The sequence below is a fragment of the Enhydra lutris genome, unplaced genomic scaffold, assembly GCF_002288905.1.
Source record: "Enhydra lutris kenyoni isolate GAN:26980312 unplaced genomic scaffold, ASM228890v2 scaffoldscaffold19, whole genome shotgun sequence".
Lineage (NCBI taxonomy): Eukaryota > Metazoa > Chordata > Mammalia > Carnivora > Mustelidae > Enhydra > Enhydra lutris.
Genome location: NW_019154103.1, coordinates 8,059,899 through 8,083,579, shown reverse-complemented (window position 1 = coordinate 8,083,579; position 23,681 = coordinate 8,059,899). Strand labels below are relative to the sequence as shown.

General features: G+C 39.7%; 1 protein-coding gene across 1 annotated transcript; it reads left to right on the top strand.

Annotated features, from left to right (window-relative positions):
• Window positions 1-15,277: 15,277 nt before the first annotated feature.
• Window positions 15,278-17,044, top strand: LOC111148316 (ribosomal protein S23). Its single transcript, XM_022504816.1, has 4 exons — window positions 15,278-15,377; window positions 15,826-15,985; window positions 16,625-16,745; window positions 16,854-17,044. Exons 1-4 carry the CDS (start codon window positions 15,374-15,376, stop codon window positions 16,998-17,000), a joined length of 432 nt encoding a protein of 143 aa, XP_022360524.1. The 5' UTR covers window positions 15,278-15,373; the 3' UTR covers window positions 17,001-17,044.
• Window positions 17,045-23,681: the final 6,637 nt, after the last annotated feature.

Here is a 23,681-nt window from a genome sequence, read left to right as displayed (position 1 = left end):
CCCCTGCCACCTAAAATGTATGCAAAAACACAAACCAAACAACAAAATCCCAAAGAGTTATTTGACTTTAAAATATACAATTAGGGGCGCCTGGGTGGCTCAGTGGGTTAGGCCTCTGCCTTCAGCTCAGGTCATGATCTCAGGGTCCTGGGATCAAGGCCCGCATCGGGCTTTCTGCTTAGCAGGGAGCCTGCTTCTCCCTTTCTCTGCCTGCCTCTCTGCCCACTTGTGATCTCTCTCTCTGTCAAATAAATAAACAAAATCTTTAAAAATAAAATTAAATTAAAAATACAATTAAAGGGACATCTGGGTGGCTCAGTTGGTTAAGTGGCTGCCTTCGGCTCAGGTCATGATCCCAGCATCCTGGGATCAAGTCCCACGTCAGGCTCCTTGCTTGGCAGGGAGCCTGCTTCTCCCTCTGCCTCTGCCTGCCATTCTGTCTGCCTGTGCTCACTCTCTCTTTCTCTCTCTGACAAATAAATAAATAAAATCTTTTAAAAAAATACAATTAAAATGCCACAATAAAGAAAATTCTCCAAAACAAAAGCATTAGCATTTTTGGCACTTAAGAACCTTGATCTCTTTAATGGCAAAGTACTGTAGCTGAAAGGGGCTATCTGTAAGTGACATTTCAGAGCTGATTGATTATAGGAAGTCTGGGGACTTGACCCTAAGGACATACTCCCCTTCCTTGCTATCTACTTTGCACACACAGCATCTTCTAACATAGCTCTAAGGAACCCTACAGAAAATGAGGAGAAGATGAAAGCACAATGACTAGGAACTGGGGGGGAGGGGGTGGAAATGGAGATGGAGAAATAACAAAGGAAGATGCTAAGAAATATTATAAAATAGAAAAGGTCATCACTATCAAGGAGGCCTTTCCATGCCTATCTTATTCCTACTTCCCATCATATTTCCTTTTCTTCTCTGTTCTTTCATTTTACTTCCACTTCTCATGTCTTTTGCCTTTCTGCCTTTTTTGTGATTATGTGGAATTTCAGGTAGCAAGACAGGTTTGGAATGGAGGAGTTTAGTCTTGGGCAGGTTTGCCAAATAAAATATAAGACACCCAGTAACATCTGAATTTCAAAAAAGCAAAAATTTTAATAATAAGTATGTTTCACGCAATATTTAGACACATTATACTAAAAAAAATCATTTGTTGTTTATCCGAAATTAAATTTAACTGGACATCTTATATTTTTATTTGCTAAATCTGGCAATCCCAGTCTTAGAGCTTTGTGCTACTCAAATTTTAACATGCATACAAATCACAGGAGATTTTGTTAAAATGCAAATTCTGATCCAGTAGGTCTGGAGCAGGGCGAGAGCTTCTTTGTTTCTCACAAGCTTTCACATGACAGCTGCAGCTGCTGGCCTGCCGACTGTTCTGTGAGTAGCAAGGATTTAGAATCGCACTGTTCAACAGAAAGATAATGGCAGCCACGTATGTAATTTAAAATTTTCTAGTAGCCACCACACTGAGAGAGGTTCAAGTCAACTGGTGAAATTAGTTTTACTATTTTTTCTTTAACCTGACATCCTTAAATATTATTTCAAACATAATTATTAACAAGATATTCTACCTTCTTTTTCGGCTCTGAGTCTGAAATCTGGTATATAATTTACACTTACACACATCTCACATCGATCTAACCAAAATTTCAAGTGGTCAGTAACCACCTGTGGCTAGGGGTCATTGTACTGGACGGTGCATATATAAAACAAATCCTCCAGCTGCCAGAGCAGTACCTCATGGTGTCCCATGGCAGCAGCAGCAGCACTGCCTGACCCGTTGCTCCCCAAATTTCTGGTCAGGGAAGGTAGGAAGCCAAGCCCATGAAGATACTGCACTGTGATAATTATGATACTGTTAAGACTCAGAAGCCAGAGTGGAAACTCCTCAGAGCTTACCATGTGACAATCCTTCCATGGACATATGCCTCAGTTATATTTTCAGGCATACAAATGGATACAAGATTTTTAATTTTAAATCATTTTCATTTTAATATATTTTATGACTCAATAATCCTAAAATTTCAACATAGCAATCTTTCTGTTGTTGACATTTTCTTCCACTTGGTTAAGAATATTTAAGGTAAAATAATTAGTAGCTAGTAGGTTTCACACATGTATTTTAAAATAGAAGTCACACTTAAGATGTGGTTGTCAGAGAATAGCTCATCTTGTGACTTTAGAGGAGAAAAGCAGTGACAAAAATGTTAATGCGATAACTTGCAGGCTGCAAAGCGCTAGGATATCACCTGCCTGGCACTACACCTCCCTGCTTAGAAGGCAGAAGAGTCCCTGTCCAGAAATGTGACGGGTCTGACATTTTACCTAACTGATAAACTAACGAGGTAGCTGCCAGTTTCAAGGATGTTGGCAGAAGACACAAGACTTCAGGGTCAGAGACAAAGAGCTTTATTCCTCACCACAGAAGCAAGCAGCATGAGCAACAGTATATTGTGTCAATTTCCCATGCTCACAGAGCAATCCCACTGGACCGACATGGATGCTTGTACACACAGTGGATTTCATTTCAGGAGAAACCTTGAGTTTCCAAGACTATAAGTAAACCTGCCCTATGTAAGAGAAAGACACTATTTTTACCTTTCAAGGCCATTCACTATACATATATCCTAAAGATATTCCAAAACAGAAAGGTTAGTGACTCACACATAAGATAGGCAGAAAATTCAGAGGGGTGTGGAAAATATCCCAACAGTTTTTTTTTTTTTAATTTATTTATTTGAGAGACAGAGAGAGAGAGCATGAGAGGGGAGGTCAGAGGGAGAAGCAGACTCCCCATGGAGCTGGGAGCCCGATATGGGACTCGATCCCAGGACTCCGGGATCATGACCCGAGCTGAAGGCAGTTGCTTAACTAACTGAGCCACCCAGGTGCCCTCCCAACAGTTTTCTTGAGAGAACAGGAGATTGTCCATCCATGCTGCCTTCTTTTCAACTGAAAATACCTTGTGTTTGCTTCATGTTTTGATTTACGATATATTACTGTTACCTGAAAATTTGACTATCACAGATCTATCTTCCCAATATCATATGTGACCATATAGAATTGTATTATCGTAAGGAAAAAAAAATGGCTCTAACTTAATTATAATATTTGCCTGAAGGAATAACTAGCACTTGCCAGACTACAGTCTCTAATCATCTAAATGCTCTCAGACCCAAAGTTACTGTAGTCAAATGTTCATATCAATCACAATGGTCTTCGCGCACGGAGTCAAAATCCAAATCCATCCACCTCCTTCAAAGCCCTGCATGATCTGGCCCTTGCTGGTTTCTATTACTTCATTTTATGTCAACCCTTCCCCATACCATGTTCCAGCACACTGGCTTGGATTTTGCTCAACACCCTCCAAATGCTAACTTTTTTGCACCTCAGTAACTATACATATTGTTCCATCTGTAGAGATCGCCTCATACTCTCCTAACCCTCCTTGCATTCTGTTCACCCTCATCATAACATAGATCACCTTTGTATGGGACATTTATTTTCTTGTTACCTATTTGCAGTGTGTTTCTTCACTAGAAGGTCTGCTCCAAGGCAGCAGGGACTGCATCTAACTAGTGGTACACCTAGAGCCTTAGGTTCTGCTGGTCCTAGATGATGCTCAATAAAGTGTATAGGATAATGAATAAGCCTGTGAAAATTCTCACTTCATCTCACATGGTTGTGACTCCCAGGACTAAATATTTAGGACTAGAAAATCAACTAATACAGGTATTTCATCAAATTCCATATCTTGAAAACACAAATATACAAAATCCAAGTTACATCAGTTCATTAGCAAAATACCAGACTATGTACTTCTGGGTGTGTGACTCTGTTAATGCATGTCAACTTGACTGGGACACAAGGTGCCCAAGTATTTGGTTAAACACTATTCTGGCTGTGTCTCTGATTGTGTTCCTAAGTGAGATTAATATTTGTATCAGTAGACTGAATAAAACAGATCACCTTCCCTAATATGAGTGGGCCTCATCCAATCCTCTAAAGGTCTGAAAAGAATAAAAAAGTGCAGTAAGAGAGACTTCTCTTTCTCTACCTGTCTTGGAGCAGGGAAGCCTTCTCTGGCCTTCAGACTCACTAAGACTGGAACTATACCATTGGCTCTCCTGGGTCTCCAGCTTGGTGACAACAGATACTAGAATTTCTCAGCCTCCATAACTGCATAAGTCAATTTCTATAATAAATCATATATAGGATTAATTAACATTAATTTCATACATCCATACATGAAAAAAATATATATATATATATATTTGGTTTTCTCTGGAGAATCCAGACTAATACAGATGCTTTATTAAGTTCAGAGCCTAATTGCTGCCACGATTTCTACTAATTTTCATCAAATCAACTTCTGAGTTGATTAGAATCGGGTTAGTAAATGAAATACTTATAAGTGCTTTTGATTTAAATGTTAATTTTTCTTATTTTTGATGCCCCTTTGGCTTTTTAGAACACAAATAATATACCAAATTAGTGGCATATATTTATGTTCTTGGTTCTCAAGCTAAACTGAGATAAGAGTCCTACTCTTTCATAAATTGGTCCATTAGACAAATATTCATTGCCATATGCTACATGCCAGGAATACAAGATGAAAAAGACCCACTCCTCCCTCTGTGAGGCTCCTAGCCCCGTGGTGTACAGAAATGTGAGCATAAACTGCCAGTGCAAACATCTTAGGGATGTTTCACATAGCAATCCTGTGACCTCCACTGATTTGGGTCACCCCTCTACTCCAAGCAATGGCTGAGGGGTAGAGGGAGGCAGGTATATAATAAAGAGACAAGAGATGAGACATGACTAACTCTTTGGAAGAGTATGAAGCTGTTTTCCAATTCCTGATTCTACTCTCTCATGAGGTCAGTATGTATCTCTTGCGGCTGAAGTCTGTCACTTATCCCACTATCCTTCCAGTAACTTGGCTTTTGTTCTTAAAACAGCCTGAAATGGGTTTCTGTTAGTTATAGTGCAAAAGAAACTTTATTAGAAGGGTTTGCTAAGTACCAAATTTAGTGTGATAATTAGAGGCATGGATTAGAAAGGAGGGTTTAAGTATTAGGGAAAACCTAACAGATCTGGGTCCTAAGGAAGAAAAGGCCTCCAGCAATCTCAAAAATGCTCACTAGGAACATGCAGGTCCCACATTCCCCACCTCAAGAGAGACTGAGTTTTAACTCACTGAAGTAAAACTCATATTGAGGATATGTGCTATTTTGATGCTGCCCTACAGATCAGGCCATCATTTATAGTAAGTGCAAAATTGATTCTTTGGACAAAAATTAATCAGCACACTTAGTTTCAAAGACAGCACTGTATGTAGCTACTGGCTACAAATCCAAGATGTTGTCTGCTAAATAGTTAAAGTTAAGTTTGGAAATTTTAACTTAAAACCTGTCTAAGTGGGGCGTCTGGGTGGCTCAATGGGTTAAAGCCTCTGCCTTCAGCTCAGGTCATGGTCTCAGGGTCCTAGGATCGAGCCCTGCATCGGGCTCTCTGCTCGGCAGGGAGCCTGCTTCCTTCCTCTCTGCCTGCCTCTCTGCCTACTTGTGATCTCTGTCTGTCAAATAAATAAATAAAATCTTTAAAAAAAAAAACTATCTGAGTAAATTTTAATATCATTGGAAATTTTAACTTAAAAAAAACCTGTCCAAGTAAATTTTAAACACTGGTTGGCAGATGCACATTCCATACTATGAAAAATGATACTCAGAGCAGGGTTCTGGTTTTAAAATGGTTATGTTCTAAGATCCTCAACTTGCAGACATGCTGAGTCCACAGACATGCTGAGTCTACCACTACACATGGAGCAAGTTCCTATTTAAAAAAAACTTAAAGGGTGGCTGAATGATGATTACACATCAGGAAAATTAGAAGAAAACCAAATCATTTAAGTGTGTAGTAGAGGCCGGGACACCACTCCAGGTGTGGCAACCTACAACCGCGGGGAACTCAAACCCAGAGCTTCTTCTTGAGCACTGGAGAGTTTGAATTCCACATTGGACACCTTAACCTTTAAGACATGTACTTGAGAGATGAGCTCCCAAAACATCCAATTTTGAAAACCAGCGGGGTTCATGTTCAAAACCCACAAGACAGTAGTGATCTAAGAAATGCCCCTAGAAGGGCTCTTTCTCTCAGATCACTCATCCCAGGGCCCAGCTCAGAGGCAGCTGATCACATCCAAACTTACAGTGAGGGAAGCTCACCTGTTTATATTAAAACCTTGACCTAAGGGGCAGGCATCTAATTTACATCTATGTATGTTTCTATATATTTGTTGTTGGAATGTGATTAACTATGATGAATAAATGGATAAAGAAATTATATTTATATGGAATATTATTCATAATGGAATATTATTTGGCCATAAAAAAGAATGAAATCTTTCAATTTGCATCAACAGGGATGGACCTCAAGGGCATTAAGCAAAGTGAAATATATAAGAGAAAGACAAATACCATATAATCTCTCTTACATATGGAATGTAAAAAACAAAACAAAACAACCAAACTCATAAATCAGAGAACAGACTGGTGGTTACCAGGGGCACAGGATAGTGGAGGATGGGAAAAATGGGTAAACTGGGTTTTTCTGTTTTTGTTTTTTTGAGTTTAAATAAATTGAATAAACATTCCTTTAAAAATGAAAAATGAGGGTACCTGGGTGGCTCAGTCAGTTAAGTAGCTGCCTGTGGCTCAGGTCATGATCCCAGGGTCCTGGGATCGAGTTCCACGTCAGACTCCCCTCTCAGCGGAGAGCCTGCTTCTCCCTCTCCCTCTGCCTGCTGCTCTACCTACTTGTGCTCTCTCTGTCAAATAAATAAATAAATAAAATCTAAAAAAAAAAAAAGAAAGAAAGAAAAATGACCATACCTATTAAATGGTTACAGATTCATTTGGGTTATCTTAATAATCAGTAATGACCGCTAGGACCAATAGTAAAATCAGTGGAAAAATTACTCCTGTCCTTTTTGTACTTATATAAACCCAGAACCCCTCATGTCTTTTCTTCCTCTCTTCCTCTAGTTCCTCACTCCTTTTCTCTTCTTATTTTTTCTTTTAAGGCAGGGAAATCTTATTTCACTCTATTTAAAGTCCTTTAAGCAATAATGTTTTTGTGATATAAAAATGCATTTACTTTTATAGGATTTTTAATATTTATATTACAATAACTTACATATTCTCACATTTAAATAATCTAGAAATAGTCCTAGTGAAATTTCATTTTATCATGGAATGCAAAAGCTGAAAGACTGACCCTTGGCCACTCCTCATCACTGAAGATCAGCTCATTCTCAGTGAACTCACAGAGAACACTGACCTGGCCCATATACCAGGTTCTTTAAACCTCTCCAGGGAATGAGATTTTAAACCTAATATTCCATTGAGTGAAAGAAATTATCTTTCTTTTCCTAGTGAGAAAAATTATCATTTCTTATCATTTATTACAACTCAAAGATCCCTGAAGAAATAAAAGCCTATTTTCTTTTGTTTGGTTCTCAGCCAAGTTAGAGAATACCTGGAGAATAACTTTCAATACGCACATTAAAATGATAACTCCCTTCCAGGAACTTCACAAAGAGCATCAAAGAACAGTGTTGTCAATTCCCCCTAGATCCTACACAGAGGTTTAATTATAATAACAAGATTTTAAAGACCAGGCCTGAATATTGTTAAGTTTATATGGTAATACACACATATTTCTTTAGTTCCACCTTGGAATAGATATGAGAAGAAATATTCATTCTACCAAGAGTAGCTAGAATGAGAGGATAAGAAATCTCGTTCATTTTGGATAAGGGAAAAATTGTGTTTAATAATTTAATCAGGTAAAATGAAGCACTCAACATTCATCACTAGTAGTTTTACAGAGCATGTAATCATTGGTCTTATTCTTACTGCTGCTTCTTTCTCACTTAAAGCTGTTATTTTAACTTGTCACATTTCCATAGCAACTAATACCTCAATCTTTATAGTTAAAACAGTTGGGGTAATTTCTAACTATTCTAAATGCTCCAATATAAATTGTCAACATTGTTAAAACCCTTGGCTGCTCTCGCCCAAAAGCTAACTTCTCTCTCATACAGTACAAAGAATCAGCATCATCTGTGACCTAAATCTCATCAACTGATCTAATTTATGAAGACCTTTCTTTTTTCTTCAGGGGGGTGGGGGAACTCTGAGATAAGTCAAACAATAATATCTCTCTGCCCCATCGGAGTGCTAAATCAACTGAGAAATAAAACAAGGGGTAAGACAAGTGGCAACCAAAACACCCCCCTCTTTACCGTAAAAGGCCAAGAAAGCAGACAAAGCTTAGTTCAGGAACAAAATGTATTGTAACCAAACCCCTCTTGCAGAAGATGGACATGACTGTCATCATGGCAGCATGGGCTCTCAAGAAGGAAGAAAGGCCTACCACAGAAGAAACGGGAAAGGTATACTCTATGGAGAGGCTGGGTCTCCAAAAGGGAAAAAAAGCTGAACATACCTAGACTATTTTCATAATTTACCACAGATGCTACCCTTAGCTGGCACAGAATAGGTACCTTGGCAGAGAAATAAGGAGTTATACTAATTTAACTCCTTCTACTCAGAAGGAAATACTAGAAAAGGGAAACGCTTGTTCTACCTCTTATCCCTACTTCCCCAACATTTCAAGAACTACCAAACACAATTCTTTCATAACAAAGTGTCTATCAGTTTTCACGTACCTCTAACAACCTACAGATATCATGTTATAACTTATAATAAGAATAAGGTAATATGAAGAATGTATCCTTTACCTTTCCTGATACTTTGTTGGGTAGAAAATTATTTTCATTAATTTTGTGCCTTATTTACTTAACATTCATTACAATTTTTTTCTAAATTCCTTAAAAATCAAGATTTTGCTTTTATAACTAATCTGGAAATGAACAAACATGTTCTGGTTAAGTAAGTTACCTTCTTTAAGTTTCAGTTTCCTCTCTGTAAAACAGCGCTAAAAATAGCACCTACCACACAGGTGTTGTTTTGAAGACTAAAAAAAAATTGGGCATGTGAAGTCTTATGCCTGGCACCTAAATAGCTTTTAAAACCTATTACAGATGGTGGTACTGGTGATGTCAATGATGTTGCTCTTTCCATCACGATCTACATCCAAATTATATTGGGAATTTTATGACATCTCTTCATCTCCCAAGACAGTGCTATTGTGTCAGTCCCCTCCTTGGATAAACCAAGTGTTCTCTTGCCCCTTCATAGTGCTCTTCCAGAGGAGGCACAGTGATATTCTAAAAATGTAGGTCAGATCAGGGCTCCCGGGTGGCTCAGTCACTTAAGCGTGTACTGTTGATTTTGGTTCAGGTCATGAACTCAAGGTCATGAGCTCATTACAAGCCCTGCAATGGGCTCCCAGCTCAGTGGGAAATATGTTTCTCTCCCACTCTCTCCCTGGTCCTTTGCCCTTCCGCCTGCTCCCTGCTGCAGGCTCTGTGCATGTGCTCCGTCTCTAAAATAAATAAATAAATCTTTTAAAAAAAAAATGTAGATCAGATCTTGTCACTCTCTTACTTGAAGCTCTCCAATGGCTAGCTTCTCATCATAGTCAGAATAAAGTGCAAACTCCTCATCCTGGCCTGCACATTGGACTTGAGCTGTCCTGTCCAAGTCTCTAACTTTACCTGCCTCTATTATCTTGTTGACTTGCTATGCTTCAGCCACGACAGCCTTCTTTTCTCCCCTCTAATTCCTAAACCCAATTCTTGTTTAGGGCCCTTTTAAGAAATTTAGACCCAAGGTCAAAGAAAATTCCTTCTCTTTTCAGGCTTCAAATTAAGTAATAAATGCTTTATCAGGAAATGAAAAACTCAAAGGTCCAAAAACAAAAATGAGATCTTTTCTTTTTTTTTCCTTTTCTTAGCCAGCATAATCAAAATCCTTCATTCATAACGCATTCTAACCATTGGTTTTTGCCTTGTTTTTTTTTTTGTTTTTTTTTTTTTAAAGATTTTATTTATTTATTTGTCAGAGAGAGAGAGAGAGCGAGCACAGGCAGACAGAGTGGCAGGCAGAGGCAGAGGGAGAAGCTGGCTCCCCACAGAACAAGGAGCCCGATGTGGGACTCGATCCCAGGACGCTGGGATCATGACCTGAGCCGAAGGCAGTGGCTCAACCAACTGAGCCACCCAGGCGTCCCTGTTTTTTGTTTTTATAATAATTAATAATTAAACTCACTACGTAAAATAAACCATAACCCAACATCCAACTATGATCCCCCACCCCCCCCACCTCTCATCACTATTATCATCTTGAATACAGGACACAGAAGACCTGAATTGCACTATCAACCACTATGCGCTAATTAACACTCATAAAACATTCTTCCCGATATCAGCAGAAGATATTTTCTTTTCGAGTGTACATGGAACATACATCATGTATGACTATATTCTGGGGTATAAAGCAAACCTCAACAAAATTTTTTAAAAGTAAAAGAAAATATCTGTTCTTAGATCATAATGGAATTAAACTAGAAATGAGCAACACAAATATTTGGAAAGTCCCCAAATATTTGGAAATTAAGAAACACAATTTTAAATAATCTATTGCTCTAAGGAGTAGTTAGCAAATGTTTTGAATTAAATGAAAATTAGAATATAACAGGGGCACCTGGGTAGCTCAGTTGGTTAAGAATTTGACTTTGCTGAAGTCATGATCTCAGGATCCTAGGATCAGACATGTGCTGGGCTCCCTGCTCAGCAGGGAGTCTGCCTGTCCCTCTCATTCTGCCCCTCCTCTTGCTCCAGCTCCTCTCTCTCTTTCAAATGAATGAATAAAATCTATAAACAAAACAAAACAAAACAAAAAACTAGACTATAACATACCAAAACTCCTGGCATGCGGTTCAAGCAGTGCTTAGATATTTATACCATTAAATATCCAGAAAAGAACAAAAGTCTCAAATCAATGACCTAAGCTTTCACTTTGAAAACCTGGAACAAAAAGAGCAAATTTAAATCCAAAGCAAGCAGAAGAAAGTAAATAATACACAAAAGACCAGAAATCAATAAAACTGAAAACTGAGAAATTGAGAAAATCAGTTAAGGCAAAAGCTGGTTCTTTGAACAGATCAACAAGATTAATAAATTTCTAGCTGACCAAGAAAAAGAGAGGGAAGACACAACTTACCAGTATCAGGAATGGAAGATGAGACATCACTATGAATCTACAGATATTAAAAGGATTATAAAAGAATATTAAAAATAACTTTATGGCCATATATTTGACAACTTAGACAAAATGGACACTTTCCTTGAAAGGTACATGTTACCAAAACTCACTCAGAATAAATAACCTGAATAGTATTACATTTCCTAATGAAACTGAATTCATAGTTAAAAACCTCCCAATAGCATATATAAGCATTCATATATTCACACTTAACAGAAAGTCTGAACAACTTTATGAAGCAATTATTAAAACTCAGAAGAGGGGCACCTGGGTGGCTCAGCTGGTTAAGGATCCAACTCTTGATTTGGGCTCAAGTCATGATGTCATGGTTGTGAGATCAAGTCCTGTGTCAGGCTTTGTACCAGGTCTGGAGCCTGCTTAAGATTCTCTCTCTCTCTAAATTAAATTTTAAAATCTTTTAAAAATACCTTCCAAAAAACACTATAGTAGCACAGTTATTCCAAATTCTGTCCCTAAGCAATACAGCTGAGTCCTTCCTTATCCCTTACTATAGGTAATTCAGTAATTCATTTCTCCCTATCCTGTTCAGAAATATCTTCCTTTCCCAAGTTCATGAAGATATTCATCTTTGTTTCTATCAAGAAATTAAAATTTTTGTTGTTGACATGTAGGTCCTCCATCTGTCTGGAGTTGATTTTGTTTCTAGCCTGACATGGTGACCCAATTTCCTCTGAGTAACCAGATTTTGCACAGCTCCATCAGTCTTCCCTTTATACACTGATCTGACAATCTGACTCTGTTATTTAAGAATATTCTACATTCATGAATCTCTTGCAGGCCTCTCTGTTCTATTCATTGGTCAACTGACCTACTTCTGTACTAAAACTATCTTATTTAGCTTCATAGAAATTTCTCCTTTCTGGTAGGGCCAGGTCTTTAGAAGTGTTCTGACTATTCCTGGCTCTTTACTCCTCCAGCTTCAGTCTCATGGTTCACTGAAATCCTTCCCTTGCAATCACTCTCAACTCCCTTGCCCTTCCTCCATCACATTGACTTGACTAGATTCTACTGCCAGCTCTGTTAAAATCAACTCTCCACCTACTAAGTCATTATACTGGATGGATCTGAAGAATGCACAAAATCATACTGACTGACGTAGCTTTCTAACTACAGTGTCAAATGGGACCTCAGAACTGTTCAACATTCCTATATTGTCTTGTCAGACTATCCTCCCGCACTTTTAGATGAGGAGGCAAAGGTCATAAATTGAAACCTATTCTCCAGTGATGTTACTAGTAGTTGGAGCCTTTGGGAGATGATTAAATCAGAAGGGTGCAGTTCTCATGAATGGAATTAGGGCCCTTCTAAAAAGACCCCAATATGCTAGCTATATCTCAATAAAACTGGAAAAACAAACAAACGAACAAACAAATAAAAAAGAACCCCCAAAGAGCTGCCTTGGCCCTTCTACTTGAGGTGACAGCAAAGACAGATGTCAAAGAAACAAGAAGCAAGCACTTACCGGATACCAAATCTGCCAGAACCTTGATCTTGGACTTCCCAATCTCCAGAACCACAAGAAATAAATTTATCTTATTTATATGCCACCCAGTCTACAGTATTTTGTTAGAGTAGCCTGAATGGACTAAAGCACTATCCCTCAGTAAAACAGGGATAATAAAAGTATCTGTCTTTTAGTGTTATTAAGAATTAAATGAGTCAATAAATGTAAGGCAGTATGTGGCATATAATAAGTATTAAATAACACTATTTAAATAGTGTTATTCTAGATCATTTCACACCATATCCTCTCTCTTCCAACATCTTTGCCCTACTCTTTCAGATGACGTTGCTGAACTCAAGGAAAGAACAATCAAAAGAGAAGTTCCACATCTCCCCATCAACAAACCTTCCAATTTACTTATAGTTGTACTCCATACTCTGCCTTCTCTAGTACTACAGATAAACTGTTATTATTTCTAAAATCAATTCCTCTACTTGGGCACCCCTCTAGTCTCCTTAAGCACCTATTTATGCAATTATCCCCTTTTTCTAATGAACTACCCATTTTTTTCTTCTCTACCAGGAACAATCCCCTATAAAAATGTCATAAAATTGGCCATCTTAAACAAACTCATCCTGACTCCACAAACTAAGCCTCCTCCTGACAGAACCTCTTTTCTCTGCAGATTATAGATAATTCCTTTCAAAAGCAGGTCTACAGTTGCTGTCTACACTTCCTTCTTTACCATATTCTCTTGGCTCCAATCCAATAAGGCTTTCATCTTTGCCACTGCACAGCCCCACTTGACAAAATTACCAATATTCTCCACATTGCCAAATGCAAGACAATTCTCAGTCCTCATCCTACCCCCTCTTCACACTTGCTCACTTCTATTTCTCCACTTGGTGTTGATTAGAGTACAGCATTGTCTACTTTGTAGACTATTTAGCTTCACCTGCCTCTCTCTTCTGTATCACTAAGTTTTGCCCAGGCTCAGGTCTCCAACCCTTCTCTCTTCTACATATAGTCAGCCCCTAAGTGATCTTACTTAGTTAGGGCTATGGCTATCAGTACTGTCTGTTCACTGATGACCACCCTAAGCTCCATATGTATATACCCAACTACTTACTTCCCTTCCCACCTGGATGTCTAACAGGATCCCAAACTTAACATACACATTCATAACAGAACTCTAAATTTCCCTTTCTAAAACTGTCCCTCTCCCAGTATATCCCACTCAAAAAATAACACCACAAGTCACCCAGTTGCTCAGGCTGAAAACGATTACTCCAATCTCCCATCCTACAGTCCTCAGCAAATCCTACTGGCTCAACCATTTATCTTATCTACCCACTTTTTTTCCACCTGACAATCTAAGCCATCATTATATCTCAACTGGAGTACTGTAACACCCTCTCAACTGGCCTCACAGATTCATCTCTTATTCTCCTCACAAAAGCCAGAGCGATTCTATAGAAGTACCCTGCTCAAAACTTCCCAATGGCATTCAATCACACAAAGAGTAAACAAAGCCTTTACCATGACGTTCGTTTCCCTGTGCACCTCTCAGACCTCATCTAGTGCCACACTGGTCCTCACTCAGAGCTCCTCCCTCCCTGATCCTTCAGTTCTGGAAAAGTGCCAGCCCATTCTACTTACTGAGAATCCTTCCTCCTGAAAGCTCTACCCCATATACTTGTCTAACTGGCTCCCTCTCTTTAGGATCTCAGCTCAAATGTAATCTCCACGGAGATGGCTTCTAAAACACCCTATTCCAGATTAGCCACGCCCATCCCCAAGTCACTGTCACCTAACGAATTTTATATTCTCTATAACCCTTATCAGTATTTAAAACTTTCCTGATTATCTTTAAATAACACATATTTTTTTCTGCCATCTTGCACCTAGAATATAAAAACAGACCTCTTTACTCTCCTTTAACTACTGTGACCCCAGAGCCTTGAACAACGCCTGGCACGAAGAAAACATTTTTAAAAAATGTTGTATAATGACCCAAATCCCAGAAATCTCTCAAATCTATTTCATTCTACAGGGAAACCTCAGTTTAAAATTTTAAATGAATCGCCCAACTTCGCACAACCACCCATAAGTGGAAGCTTTGGTTTTAGGCTTGGTTTGTCTCCAATTACTACAACATATCCCCTCAGTATTTTTTTTTCCATTTTACGATTCGGCTCGTGAGTAAGGTTTAAGGTTCAGAGGTGTAACTTTCCAAACTACAAACAAAACTGCACAACTCTACCACACACACGCACTAGTCACCGCTCTTCACTCCGACTTAGCGCCACTAAGCCCCGCCCCTGTGGGTTTGCCAAGAGCGCCTGCGCCTGGATCGAATCTCATGCAGAGAGTTCTGGGATTGGTAGTCCACATTCCTCTGTCTCTAGTATTGACATAAAACGAAATAAACAACAATGCAAGTTAGGTAACACTGAGTTTCACACAAATTAAATAAGAAGCAGTCTGGAAAGTGGCGCAAACTCGTCGTTTTCAAACAAGGGGGGGGGGCAGTTTCGGACCAGGCGCTGCGCAAACAGCTGCAGGGGTCCTTGGCTGGGCGGAGCTTGTTCGCAGTGGCTTGTGGCTCCTTCCTGCTCTGCTTCTCTCTTTTGCTGAGGCCAGTGGCGCCGGCAGGATGGGTGAGCTGTTCGGGGTCGGGCTGAGGGGACCACAAGCCGAATTCGGGGGCTCGGAGACGGGAGGGCGGAAAGGAACAGAGCGGTGAGGAGGATGCCCCCGGGAGACCCGATGGGGAAGGTCAGGGAAGCGCCCCTGTCGCAGGCACATGGCCGGGTGCGGAAGGGGCCGGTGTGGCGCAAAGGCCGCGGAGTTCGCCTTATCAGGGAGGTTGGGTGGCAGTCCTGACCGGGAGCGTTAATGAGGAGGCTCCTTCTTTGGGGAAAATGCACCCAGTGGTTCGCTTGTGTCAACGTCTCCTTTGGTTTGAGGGAAACTTGGAGGTTTGGGCCATGTGCTAAGGAGTGAAGAAAGAGCCTATCGGCTTGTAGTTCGGTGAGGCTAGGGTTTTAGAAGATGTAAAATATGTCTGGGGTGTTTTCGGAGGCACTAAGGGATTTTGACTTTCAGGCAAGTGTCGCGGTCTCCGTACTGCCAGGAAGCTCCGCAGCCACCGACGAGATCAGAAATGGCATGATAAACAGTACAAGAAAGCCCATTTGGGCACAGCCCTGAAGGCCAACCCTTTTGGAGGCGCTTCCCATGCAAAAGGAATTGTGCTGGAAAAAGTGTAAGTGGAAGGCCACCGTTTGTTCCTTCGAGGTTGATTTTACTATGGTAACACAAAACACATTGGAAGAAGCGGTGATGTAAATTCTAGGTCTTTCTGTAGCAGTGTCTGAAAGGTGGTAACATGAGGGTTTGGGGGTTAGGTAAGTAAGGTTTTTAATCTCTTAATGTTAGCTTGTAATGAATTTGGGGTTGCATTGAGGGCGGGAAAAGTGACCGTAATGAATAAGGGACGCTATGAGCCTGAAAATGTGTGGGAACTGTTCTAAGCGATTGGCACCGTCAACCGTTTAACCTTTGAAATCAATCGCATCTTTCTACTTGGGAAAACTAAGATAAAGAGAAGTTTCTCGCCCAAGGTTAGACATGTTTAAGGCTCCAGTCAGCAGTCAGGATTTGAATCCAAGCTTTCTAGCTCCATTTCTTGATACATATTTTTTTTACAGCCGGTAAAGGGGCCAGATGTTTTCCCTGTTGTGGCAGACTGAGGAAAAGCTTGGTTGATAAACACGAGTTTGCCAATTTAGGATTAGACTGAAAAGGCTGAAACAGTATAATGTCTAATAAATTGTTTGTGCCTAACTAAAAGGTATCGCTTCTCAAGAAGGCGGCTCACTGTGTTGTGCTGTTTGTGTTTTAGAGGGGTTGAAGCCAAGCAGCCAAATTCTGCCATCAGGAAGTGTGTCAGGGTCCAGCTGATCAAGAATGGCAAGAAAATCACAGCCTTTGTACCCAATGATGGTTGTTTGAATTTTATTGAGGTAAGTGTCTCTGTTCCTGTGATGGTTTTTCCTAGTTTTTTATACAATGAACGGATATTTTTAGTGATTGCCAGTGACAGCAGAAGTAAATTGTTGATTTTATTCCAGGAAAATGATGAAGTTCTGGTTGCTGGATTTGGTCGCAAAGGTCATGCTGTCGGTGACATTCCTGGAGTTCGCTTTAAGGTTGTCAAAGTAGCCAATGTCTCTCTTTTGGCCTTGTACAAAGGCAAGAAGGAAAGACCAAGGTCATAAATTTTGATTGTAAAAACGTGATAATAAATTTTCATAAGCCAGAAGTATGTTTTGTGTCTTATTTTCCTTACTGCAGAGATGCAGTATATGCCTTGACATTTTAGGAGACTGGGAATATCATGAATTCAGAATTCTCTAGAGTAAATGGGATTCATAGTTATTCTCTCTATGAAATAAAGAAAATGGTAAGTAATCTGGAATGAATGCAGGATAGTAGGCTTTAAATAAACTCACTGCACTTAAAGCAGGAATCATGTTGGGAAACCATGGTAACATACATCCTGGGATCAATTTCCCTGGGGACGCAGTATGACAGATACCACCCTCAAGTTGCTTCTGCTTTGGTATTTGAGTAAAGGTTCACAATCCATGTTCCAGTTCTGTGTTTATGACAGCAAGAAAGGCACTGGATGATTGAGCAGATAGGAGTTAATGGAAGTGTACAACCTGGCAAATTAAGGCCCAGGAGAAAAACTTGTCAAGAGGAAGGATGTTAAGCTATAGAAAGATTACCTAAATGCTCTTTATCCTGACTTCATTAACTGATAAGTTTTGACCTTGAGGTTTATTTCAAGGCACAAAGTATCTATAATTAGTTAGAAACAGTGGAGAAGGGTTGTAGCTTGATAATTGTTGGAAGGTGGGTGTTAGGTACATGGGGTTTGTTCATAAATTTTTTTTTTTCCAGTAGTTAACATACAGTGTTACATTAGTTTGAGGTGTGCAACATAGTGGTTCAACAGTTCCATATATCACCTTTTGCTCATGACAAGTGGACTCCTTAATTTCCACTTTACCCTTCCCCTGTCCACCTCCCCTTTGGTAGCCATCAGTTTGTTGTCTAAAGTTAAGAATCTTTTTTGGTATTGTCCGTAAATTGTTTCAAAATTTCCATAGGAGAAAAATGGTAAAAATCTCATGTCCAAAATTTAGTGTCTTTCTTGAAAGTGATCAAAGGAACTGCTATTGGCAGCATTAAGGTGAGTTACTTTCTCTTTGATCAAAGCCTAGTGTTAGGTTATGTTTAGGATCTTGGAAAATGGAATTTTTTTGGCTTTCCATATGCCATAAGGTCAAGACCATGATCCTTTCCACAGCCCAGGAGATAATGTGTGTTCTATCTGGTACCTGGTCCAGCAATATTCTCCCCTTGCTCAAACTTGGATTCCCTGTGCAGTTTTAGGAGGTATCTCATGTCACCTACTGCTTCCATCTCAGACTTCACTGATCCCCAAACATGGCACACTTGGTGCTTATGCTTCCCACAAATGATTGTTGTGATTTGTCTTTCCACAAGGATGGAGAGTGGCTGTTTTTTTTAACTGAAACACTAAAGTTTGACATAAAACATTGTATATATAAATTTAAGAAGTACATGTTAATTTGATACATTTATATGTGGTAATAAGATGGGCTGTTTTTGGTTTCTACTCCAGGGCTTACTAGTGTATGTAGTTACACAGATACTGGTTAAGTCACTCTCAAAGGCTGACCAGATGCTTTTGGGTGGACATAACTGACCCAACCCAGTAGATCTCTGGGTCTCACACCACCCCCCCCAGGCCTGAACTGCAAGAGACCCCCAAGGGCCGCAAGAGTCCATACCTGGGTATCAGCACTGGGTCAGCTGCAGTGTGGAGAGCTAGGAGGTGCTGCCTGGCCATGCAGTGTGGAGAAGGCTTGGACAGGGCTAAAGGGTGGGGTGGCACCGACACCCAACCCACCCCTCTCCAGTATGTTCTGTTTCCGGCTCTGCTGAAACCTCAGCCAAACCTGTAGAGAACAACACACCTAGGAGTTAAGACATCCTGTGACAGTGGTTTGCACTTGTCTGCTGGGTGCACCCTGGATGCTTGTCCATTAGTTATGTGACTGACAGACTGACACAAATCTACCTGCGACTGTTTTAACCCCAATGTTTTGTTTTTAAGATTTTATTCGTTTGTCGAGAGAGAGCAAGCACAAGCAGGCAGAGGGATAAGCAGGCTCCCTGCAGAGCAGGGAGCCAGATGTGGGGCTCGATTCCATGACTCTGGGATCATAACTTGAGCCAAAGGCAGACACTTAACCCGACTCAGCCACCCAGGTGTCCCTAACCCCAGTTTTTGAAACAAATCTGCCTTCTCATGGCTCATTCTGTCTCCTGTGTATTCCTCTCACCCATCCCCCACCACCTTTATGACATGTTGTCCCTTCTTAGTTCTAGCATGAAATGTGTGCCCAGTCCTAAGCTGTGCCTGACTACACATGGAGGCTGTAGGGTCAGAGAAAATAGACACCCGGGTGCAAAATTTAAACAAAATCCCAGCAGATTTTTTTCCCCTCCTATAGAAATAGAAAAACTGGGGCACCTGAGTAGTGTCCTGGGATCAAGCCCCATGTCCTCTGACTCCCTGCTCAGCAGGAAGTCTGCTGCTCCCTCTCCCTCTAACCCTCCCCCCTGCTCATGTGCTCTCTCGATCTCAAATAAAAACTTTAAGAAAAAAAGAAATAGAAAAGCTAATTGTAAAATTTATATGAAAAGGCAAAGGAACTAGAATAGTTAATACTGAAAATGAAGAATAAAGGGTGGAGGAATCACAAAACTTGGTTTTAAGACTTAATTTGTAGCTACAGTAATCAGGAGGATGTGGTATTGAAGGGGGGCAGACACAGATCAATAAAATAGAATCCATAAATAGACTTTACAGGTAAGACCAAGACCAAGTGATTTTTGACAGATACAAAAGCAATTCAATGGAGGAAACATAGTTTTTACAATAAACAGTACCAGCTTTCATTTGCAAAAAAAGAATGGACCTCAACCTAAATCTCACATCTTAAACAAATTAATTCAAAATGGATCATAGTATCTGAATAAAATGTAAAGCTATAAAACTTGTAGAAGAAAACAGAATATCTTCATGACTTACAATTAGGTGAAGAGCTTTTAGACAATACATCAAAAGTACCTTCCACAAAAAAAAAAAAAAAAAGATACACTGGACTTTTAAAAAATTTTACTCTGAAAGATCTTATTAAGAGGATGAAAATACAAACCACAGTCTAGACAAAAATATTTGCAAGTCACATACCCAACAATAGACTACCAAAAGTACATAAAGAACTTTCTAATCTCAAAAGTAAGGAAACAAATGATCCTCTTCCAAAATACATGACTTTCCTTCTTTCACTCTAGGAAGACATATGGTGGCAGGATTTAGTGGTCATAATGGCCATGCTGTGGATAACACTCCTGGAGTCTGGTTCAAGGTTGTCCAAGTAGCTAACGTTTCTTTATTGGCTTAGCACAGTCAAGAAAAGAGACCAAGATCGTAAATTACCATATCACTATAAAATTTTCACTAACAGTGGCTTGTATAATCTTTATTTTAGCCTATAAAATCTGTTTAAATGGATCATTCAAGTATTCGCTCACATTTCTTAAGACATTATATTTGGGGGATTGTCTTGGCAGGTTGTACTGAGCATTCTTAGTTTCTAGCACAATTCCGGCCATATTACTTGGTAAACTGAAGTTATTATGTTTGTTAGTATGTGAGGAAAATAAGTGGATTTTAAACATTATCATGAAAACGTGACCACAGGGGTTCTAGACCAAAGCATTAAAACATTAAATTTTGTGAGCATAAAATGTCCCATAGGAGAAAGTCATCGTTAGAATGTCACATTTGAAGGGAGCCCTGAGCCACAGATAAATAACTTTCCCAAATTTGTACATGCACAGTTGCCCTCTCATTGAGGTTGTCACTCAAGCCTTTAATATATGGTGTGTATCTTCAAAAAAGAGGGGCCCCTCACACCCAGCACCTTGGACTTTTAGTCAGACATAATGAGCACCATCACGATCCCTTCCTTTAACACATTCTGCTTCCCAGACAACCTGAAGCTTTGAAACAGCAATTCAAGTACCAAGGAGAGTTGCTCTCCCAGGAGGGAGAGGAGGAAATCATGGCCTCGGATCACCCCTTCACAGCTTACAGAGAAGTACTTAGCAGTGAGCTGCTTGATTACTTGTGGTAATAAGTTATTGACATGAATTCTGTTCTTTAATCTACTCACAATGAGTTGGTTTTGCTTCTTTTTTTTAAAGTCTAGCTTTCTAAAATCTCTTGCGGTGTTTCATTAGAAACGGAACAAGGGGTCAAGTTACTTGGCTGGGCTAAAAGAGTAGGTAGGACATATTGAACGTAACCAAATTTTCAAGTAAGTTTAGATGCTAATGAAAATACTATTATGCTTCCTTACCCCTATAACCAATCAGCTAATGTTTAAATCTGTACAATAGTGGGCAAAGGAAGCCACACTTTAAATAATGTTTCAATCACAGCTGAGAACAGTTGAGAGAAACATTACTTGTTGAAACATGTTTTGTCCATTAACACCTGCTTTGGAAACGGTGATACGAAATAGACTGTTTTGTCATATCATTTTTCCCCATCAGCTTTGTGAATGTATCCAGGCTTCTTATAAGTCTTTAAACTTTTTTTTCTATATAGTTTGACAGCTTCAGGTGCTGTTTTGTGCACATTTACAGGTAAGTAGGACCACTTTCCCCCCTCTTCAGGTTCCCAGTAGGTTCCATTTTTTCCCCAACCCTTTTAATTCTATATGCAATAATTGATTTTGTCCCTTCAGTATTTTATACATTTTTAAATGCTTATAATTAGGGTTTTTTTTTTCTGTCACTATACTCTCCTTTTCCTTGCCCATGACATAAATGCATGCGTGTGTGCCTGCATATTTATATGTGTGTGTGTGTGTGTGTGTGTGTGTGTGTGTGTGTGTGTTTAATAGAAGAAAGCCATTGTGAATGCAATTTATTGACCAAGATTCTTGATCTAGGATTTGTCTCATAGATTTTAAAGGGTCTAGGTACCTCCTGCAACTGTATGCAGAATTTCCTGCCTTTTTTTTTTTTTTAAGAGAGAGAATGCGTGCTTGTGGATGCATGGGTTGGGTGGGGAGGGACAGAGGGAGAAGGAGAGACAGAATCTTTTTTTTTTTTTTAAGATTTTATTTATTTATTTGACAGAGATCACAAGTAGGCAGAGAGGGAGGCAGAGAGAGAGGGGGAAGCAGGCTCCCTGCTGAGCAGAGAGCCCGATGCAGGGCTCAATCCCAGGACCCTGAGATCATGAGCTGAGCCAAAGGCAGAGACTTAACCCACTGAGCCACCCAGGTGCCCCAAGAGAGAGAATCTTAAGCAGGCTCCACTGTGAGATCATGAGCTGGCTGAGTCAAAATCAAGAGTAGGATGCTTAACCAGCTCAGCACCCAGGTGCCCCATGTATGCAGAATTTTCTGATATACATCAGGGATGGTTGTGTGTATACATACACACACCTACATATATCACACACACATTTTTCTGAAAATAGGTTCCATACATTTTCAGACTTATAAAGGCATACCTTCACAAGAAACCAGCTATTGTTTAAATCTACACAGCAGTGAGCAGATTTAGTCACATATTACATTACTGTCTGTTTTAATCACAGTTGAGAACAGTCACAAGAAGTTGTCTATGGTTTGACATCGTTTATGAAATGTCTCCAGTGTGGTGAAACTACATGGATCCAGGCTGCAGAATATACAGTTCACATTCTGTTTTGATGGTACCAGCTGACCTAATTATGCAACAGTGGGCCATTTTTTTGAGGTCTTCTTAAAGCACACTTTTTTTTTATTTAAATTCCATTAGTCAACATATAGTACCTCATTAGTTTCGGATGTAGTATTCAATAACTTATTAGTTGTGTGTAACATTCAGTGCTCATCACATCATGTGCCCTCTCTAATGCCCATCACCCAATTAACCCATCCCCCCACAAATCTCCCCTCCAACAAACCTCGGTTTGTTTCCTAGAGTTAAGAGTCTCATGGTTTTTCTACCTTTCTGATGACTTCCCATTCAGTTTTCCCTCTCTTCCTATATGATCCTTTCTTATATTCCATTTATGAGTGAAACCATATGATTTTCTCTTTCTCTGATTGACTTTTTCACTTAGCATGATACCCTCCAGTTCCATCCATGTCAATGTCAATCAATGGTAAGTATTCATTCTTTCTGATGGCTGAGTAATACTCCATTGTGTGTGTATATACATATACACCACATCTTCTTTATCCATTCTTCTTTTGATGGACATCTTGGCTGTTTCCACAGTTTGGCTATTGTGGACATTGCTGCTATGAACTTTGGGGTGCAGGTGCCCCTTCAGATCACTACATTTGGATCTTTGGGGTAAATACCTAGTAGTGCAATTGCTGGGTCATAGGGTAGTTCTATTTTTATCTTCTTGAGGAACCTCCATACTGTTTTCCAGAGTGGCTGCACCAGCTTGCATTCCTACTAACAGTATAAGAGGGTTCAACAGTGGGCCATTTTAGAGGGAAGTTCCCCAATGTTACTGGCAAAGGCAAAATCTGAAAGAGGGTGCAAAGCTCTACCACAGGAGAAGAGCAGAGGACAAGAACCCAAAGATGTTTTAACATCTAAGACTGATGTAAAACTTGTCAGAACAGATCAAATGAAAAATACTTAGTGTACACCTATAAAAACAGATGACATAATGTCTGCAGTTTTCTTTAAAATATTTATGCAAATATAAAGTTAAGGTTAAATGAAGCAAATATGTCAAAAATCTTGGTAATTACAGATTCTGATTCTGATGTATG